This window comes from Octodon degus, unplaced genomic scaffold (genome assembly GCF_000260255.1).
Source record: "Octodon degus isolate 3935 unplaced genomic scaffold, OctDeg1.0 scaffold00192, whole genome shotgun sequence".
Lineage (NCBI taxonomy): Eukaryota > Metazoa > Chordata > Mammalia > Rodentia > Octodontidae > Octodon > Octodon degus.
In genome coordinates this window covers 536,101-543,158 of record NW_004524768.1, presented here as the reverse complement: position 1 = coordinate 543,158, position 7,058 = coordinate 536,101, and the positions used below count along the sequence as shown (strand labels likewise).

The window sequence follows — 7,058 nt, the reverse complement described above, 5'->3', positions numbered from 1 at the left end:
ATACATATGTGGTACGGTATGTATAGGTTTTATTTGGGGGTTGTGGTATGTGTATGAGGTAGAAAGATGTGATGTGTGTGATGTTATATGTGTGGTATCTGTATATGTACTATGAGGAGGATGGAGGTATGTGGTGTGTAAAGTGTGTGTGTGTGTGTGTGTGTGTGTGTGTGTGTCGTAGGATTTGCATGTGCATAGTGAATATTCCATGGGAGGTTGAGTTGGGCATGGGGGTATGTTTGTGGAGTAGGATGCACATGGACGTGCATAATGGGTAATGTGCTGCGCATGTGGCTGCACGTGTGAGACGTGGTGTGGGTCTCGTGTACGTGCTCCCAGTGGCACAGCAGCCGCTCACAGCATATTCTGCGCCTGCTCTGTCCTGCACTCCTGGCATTTTTACCTCCCCTGCAGGACTCCCCTGCCCAGGCCACACCCAGTACTGTAGCTTAGGAGCAGAAAGGGATGTGTGACACAAAGTACTACCAATAGGGGCTCAGTGGTCTGATGTCAACAAAGCTCACAGACAAGACGCCTGACTAAGGTACAGCCCTGGGCATTAGTGCAGGCAGGGCAGTCTCAGGGTCACCACTCTGTCCCACAGTGGTCCCACCTACTCACCAGAGACAGAAGCAAAGCAAAATGATAAAACTCACCCTGACACACAGAAAAATAGGTGCCTATGTGGAACTCACAGATACACAAGACCCTGTCCACAAATTTTTAAAATCAAAAAAAGGTAAAAGGGTTAGGAGTGCAGCTCAGGGTAAAGGCGGAGGGGGGATCAAAATTCACATAATTAACAAGCCATTTCTTGGTTCTGGACGAAATCTTTATTGCTAGATGATTCACCTAGGGGTAAATGACCCATCAATACTCTTCAGTCAGCCCCCTAGGACCCCCAGGAAGCTGCATCTCAGTTTAATTACTTTTTGCATTACTAAGGATTGAATTCAGGACCTTGTGTTTGCCAGGCAAGAGCTTTTACTCTACTGAGCTATCTCCCCAGCCCTTCAGTTTTCAATGAAGAGAGGCTAACTGGTAGAGAAGGGCTGGGAGGTCAATGTCATAGTCTGACCCCAGGCACATGCAGCAGCCACCACACAAGCACAGCAAAGCTGTTGGGCTCAGGCTATGGGGTTCCTTACCCCACAGACTGGCCTGGTCTGGGCATCCGATTCCCAGCTACAGGACCCAGCAAGCTGTCGTAACCCAAAGACAGGAGTTGGGCCAGCAGAAGGCTTGCAGTACACTCCCAGTTCTGAGCCTTCAGATCAAGATGTACCGGGAGAAGAAGGGCTGCAGAGCTGCAGGCTTCTGAGGAGCGGCAACCCACCCACTGGCAGCTCTCCTGCTGTGGCAGGGTTTCTGCCCGCCTGGATGGACAGCATCCTCTGGGAATGTGGAGACTTGGCAGTAAGAATGTAAATGCCAGTCTGTGTCACATAATGAGGTCACACACTGAGAGGAGCACCATTAGATGCCCTCATGATGAGCAGACACCACAGACACAATAGGCAATAGGCATTTTTTAGCTCTTTTATTATCTTATGGAACCAGTGTGGTGTTATCCCCACTGACTAAAGTGTTATCCTGACAGTATACAGCCTTAAACTGTCATTTCTAGGTTCTTACAGTACTATTACAAGTAAGTTGGGCCCCCCGGCATGCCATGCTGGCCCCAACCTGTGTGCACTGAGACATCGATTGAGACTGGGTGTGCTAAAGCGCTCCTGTAATCCCAGTGCTTGGGAGGCTGAAAACAGAAAGATCACTACAAGTTCAATCTGTGTAATGAGACCCTGTAGGCCCTGTACTAAATACATTTAAAAAAAAAAAAAAAAGTAAGCATGGGGCTGGAGAGACTGCTCAGTGGTCTGAGCACCTGCCTGGCAAGCGCAAGGTCCTAGGTTCTATCCCCAGTACTGCATGCCATGCTGGCCCCAAAAGCCAGGAACTCTGAGTCCGCCATGCTGGCCATGGAAAACAGGTATGGTAGCACATGCCTGTAATCCCTGTGCTGGGGAGGCTGAGATAGGAGGATGGCTATGAGCCCAAGCTGCACAGCGAGACCCTATACCAAATAAATGAATAAATAAATAAATAAATAATAAAGGGCCAGGGAGATAGCTCAGTGAAATAAATGCTTACCTGGCAAGCACAAGGTCCTGAGTTCAATTCCTGGTACCACAAAAAGAAAAATAAATAAATAGTAAAAATTCAAAAAGCAAGCATGAAGCTGGGTGTGGTGATACACACCTATAATCCCAGCACTCTGGAAGCTGAGGATCGCTGTGAATTTGAGGCTAGCCTCGGCTACAAAGCAAAACTGCTCCCAAAAAGAACAGCAAAAAAAAAGTGAAATATGAGAAAACACAGGAGGAAATAATTCCAAGAGAGCACATAATTAAAAACGAAAATAAAACTCATTTTATAAATAAAGCAGTTGAAGCATCACGTTTCCTCCTACTGGCACTTGCTTTAGAATGAGAAAAGAAGAAGGCAGAGCAGCTCAAGGTATAAATCTTCATTTATTAAAGTACACAGTTTACAAACTCGTTTAACAAATGTAGTTGTGAATGCACATCAATAAAATGATATCGATCACGAACATTTATCAATAAACAGATCATTTTACCTGAGCGACATGTACAGATAAGTGATTTGCATAGATTTCCCCATAGCTCAGCAGAGACACGCGAGGGTCAAGATGAATGAAAAGATGCAAAAATAAAAATATCTATAAATGAGCTACGAGGTCAAAACAGGAAAGGCATCTTTTCCTGAATAATATTTGCTTTCTGCCACCTTTTACTACTTCCGCCCTGAAATAAAATGCAACCAAGAGAAACGAAGGCTCAAGGCCTCCCCTCCCTGGGCGCGGGCGCTGTCTTCCCAGGTCTCCCCATTCAACCTGAGAAATTCTGGAAGACGTCGTCAGCCGCCTCCACCCAGTTCTGGAAGCAGGCCAGACCGCGCTCACGAATCTGCTTCCGCCCCTTGTTGGTGATGACTTCCCCGCTTTGCTTCACAATCACAAGCTTGGGGGTGGCCGTGACGCTGTATCTTTTCTTCAATTCACTGCGAAGAGAAGAGGGACGCCAGCTGGTTAGCATTTCTGGCTGGCACATTCATCCGACCAGAAGGGGCCCCGGGACCCCGGCGACCACCCACCGGTGGCCAGCTCCTTTTATGCTGTGACTGCAGTTTCTGAGCCAGTCCTGACCCAGAGACTGTCTATAGCGATGGAGCCATTCTCTGGCTGTCTTGACTGGACTGTGGCCGCCAGCCAGCTGCAGAGAGGCAGTGCACTGAAAAAAGGTAGCCAGTGTGCCCAAGGAACTGAACCGCTTATACTGAATTATTCATTTGTTTCCTTTTGCAGTACTAAAGATGGAACCCAGGGCCTCCAGCATGCTAGGCAAGTGCTCTCTCTACCTCTGTGCCACAGCCCTGCGCTGTTAATTTAAACTTAGGTAGGCTGTGGGGAGGTACTGAACAGTGCAGTTCAAAATGCACAAATAAACTCTGTGGTTGGGTTGGCTTTTTTCTATCAAGAGAAGAAAAATATATAAATATTATGGTATAAGTTAAAGTTGTATGAGTTCTAAATACATTCAAAGGGCTGAGGAGATAGCTCAGCAGCATAAATGCCTGCTTGGCAAGTACAAGGTCCTGAGTTCGATATCCGGTACAATAAATAAATAAATACATCCAAAGCCTTATGAGACTGTCCACCTTAGAGCTGAATGTTGTGCCAGTTGACGTGATTAAGGAGGCATTTCTTAGCTCCATTTTACCATCTTCTATAACCCAGTTTTCTTTTTACAAACTTATCTTAATTCATTTAGAGAAAGATGTACCTGCCCCCTCAACTCAGCTCCCCATCAGCTTCACAGGGATTACCCCTTCAGGAAGGTCAGCCAGGGAAATCCCTTTCCTGTCTATCATGGCCTGGAAACAAGGCCTCATGGTTAACACAATCTGATTTCTTTCATCTGGAGCCCTCAGGACTGGTACCAGAGGGGAAAAAGAAACACCCATGAGACATTCCTACTTCTAAACTTCCTCTGCAGCACCTCCTGGGAGGCCTCCTCAGTGCTTCCCACACCCAAGCCAACAGCAACCCTCCAGAGCCAGGAAAATGGGACAAATTTCCAGCATACAGAGAACACACCAAATTCAGCATCTGTGAGGCCATGATAAAGCCAACCCTATGCACAAAGGCAGTCTTACTAAATTTCAAATGATCAGTAGTATACAGACTACCAACCCAGACTATCATATATTGGAATTAGAAACCAATAAAAAAAAATCATGTGGCCAGTGAGACAGCTCAGCAGACTAAGCACCTACTTAGGCAAGCACAGGACCACGTTTGATCCCCAGGAGCATTATGTCATGCCGGCCCCACCCCTGGCACACTGAGCTGGCCACAGAGTCCCGGTATGGTGGTGCACACCTGTAATCCTAGCCCTGGTGCGGCTGAAAACAGGAGGATCACTATGAGTCTGAGCTGCACAGTGAGACCCTGTACCAAATACATAAATAATAATAATAATCATTATGTTTAAGAAAGGGATTAGGGCCAGGGAAATAGCTGGATGGTCTAAGCACCTGCCTGGCAAATACAAGGACCTGGTTTTGATCCCCAGAATCCCAGGCGCCACTGAAATCAGGCATGGTCGCACACGCGTATAATCCCAGTGCTGAAGAGGCTGAGACAGGAGGATCACTGAGTCCAAGCTGAGCTGCTAGCAAGACCTTGTACCAAATAAATAAATAAATACATCTTTAAAAAAAAAGAATGGGTTTAAACCAGGCATGGTGGTGTATCTATAATCCCAGCATTCCAGAGGCTAAAGCAAGAAGATCACTGTAAATTCAAGGCCAGGCTGGGCTACACAGCAAGTCTCTGTCTGAATAAAAACCAAAGGGTTGGGGGAGAATGGGTTTAAAAACTGTATGGTGTATGTGAAATGTATAGAGTACAAAATGTTTAGCCAGCCATGGTGACACACATCTGTAATCCCAGCATTTGGGAGGCTGAAGCAAGAGCATTACCACGAGTTCAAGGCTGGCCTGAATTACATAGTGAGTTCAAGGGTACCCTCAGCTACAAAGCAACACCCTATCGCAAAAAAAAACAGGTTGGTGAGTTAGCTCAGTGATTAAGCGCCTGTTTTGGCAAGTGCAGGGACGGGTCAATCCCTGGTCCTGCATGCCATGGTGGCCCCCCGCAACAGGGCGCGCTGAGGCTGTGACCAAGTCCAGGCATGGTGGTACATGCCTGTAATCCCAGCTCTGGAGAGGCTGAAAACAGGAGGATCACTACAAGTCCAAGCTGCATGTATGTACCAAATACATAAATGGAAAAAATTAAAATTAAACCATATGAATGGACGATAAACACTTCATATCTGAGAACTCCACATCTATGGATAAAACCAACTGCAAATTGAAATATTCAGAAAAAAATAATGCTTGTACTGAGCATGAAAACTTTTTCTTGCCCTTATTCACTAAATAGCCTAAGAACTATTTATACAATATTTACCTTGTCTTGGTTATCACAAGTAATATGGAGATGATTTAAAGTATATGAGAGAAAAACCAAAAATAAAAATAAAAATAAAGTACATGAGAGGATGTGTGTAGGTTATACACAAACACTACCCTGCTGCAGATAAGGGACCTGGACCCTCTCGGGGTTGACACCTGCAGGCATTCTGGAACAATACCCTGATACCAAGGGACACCTGTACTGAGTCACACTGTCTTTAATCCTCCTCAGAATACCACACACACACACACACACACACACACACACACACATGCACACACACCCCCTTCAAACACCCACCACGCTCGCCACTCTCTAAAGCCTCTCTAAAGCTGCTTGCCACTCTGGAAAGCCGTTCCAGAAGTCCTGTCGCGGCTGCCTTGCTGTCCTGACTCCACCCCATGGTTACTTTTCATCCTGACTTTGGGATGAGCACAAGCGTCGCAGTGCCAGCCACGGCGGGTGGTGAAGTGGATGAAGACACACCGTGGTATCTTCACAAGCCCGCCCTGCCCAGAGGCAGCCCCTGGCGGCAGCAGTTGCCGTAATTGTGTTATTCATCATATTTATCACACTCATGAAAGAGGACTTCAAGAACTGCTTCGGAAAGTGGCAACAAGAATCACATACGTGTGTTTGAATCAGCCAAATTGCCCAGCGGATTAAAGTGCCTGTAAGGCGGGGGATCCCCAGGCCTGACGTGCCAGCCCCATCCCTGGGGCGCGCTGAGACGGCAATTGAGACTGGATGTGGTGGCGCACACCTGTAATCCCAGTTGTAATCCCAGCTCTTGGGAAGCTGTAAACAGGTGGATCCCTAATATACAAAAAGAAATGGGAGTGTCCTGAGGGGGATTGAGGTCGATGCATCTTTTATTGTAATAATTGTTTTATTTAAACACCATAAATGTTAGTCACACCTTGTACAAACTGTAAACTATAGATACACCCTGATACTCTTAGGAGGCTATAACCTTAAATACACATATCCAAAACTCATGCACCCATAGTCTCAGCTCAGGAAAGGCTGAGGCAGGAGGATCACTTGAGCCCATGAGCTCAAGACCAGTTTGGGAAGCACAGCAAGACCCTGTCTTAAAAACAAGTAACAGTAAAAAATAACAACAGTGAAAAAATAGATGAGTTATGTATTTAAGTCAAGAAGCTAATGATGAAACAACTTCAAAGAAAGTAGAAAGAATAATATTTATTATAGTTTATTATAGTTAAAAAAGGAAATGGTGTGGTAGTGCACACCTGTAATCCCTGCACTAGGGAGGCTGAGGCATGGGGACTGCTGTGAGTTTGAGACCAGCCTGGGCTACAAAGTGAGGTCAAGGCCAGCCTGCGCTACATTGCAACATCCTGTCAAAAAAAAAAAAAAAAAAAAAAAAAGCAGTCGCAGCTTCTGTAGCAATACTCAAAGGATGGCTGTGGGCACCTCACAACTTCCAGCACAGCCTGGAAGGATGCTCAAAAGCCCTCCTTGTAGCATC

General features: G+C 46.2%; 1 protein-coding gene across 2 annotated transcripts in view; it reads right to left on the bottom strand.

Annotated features, from left to right (window-relative positions):
* Positions 1-2,512: 2,512 nt before the first annotated feature.
* Nxnl2 (nucleoredoxin like 2) overlaps positions 2,513-7,058 on the bottom strand; it is a 14,228-nt gene continuing 9,682 nt past the window's right edge. Inside the window, exon 2 of one of the 2 annotated variants that reach the window (XM_004644089.2) lies at positions 2,513-3,081. In XM_004644089.2, coding sequence (XP_004644146.1) covers positions 2,910-3,081 — 172 coding nt within the window. In that variant the 3' untranslated portion in view covers positions 2,513-2,909. The remainder of the gene's footprint in view (positions 3,082-7,058) is intronic. The other variant, XR_002818733.1, reaches the window with a different exon arrangement.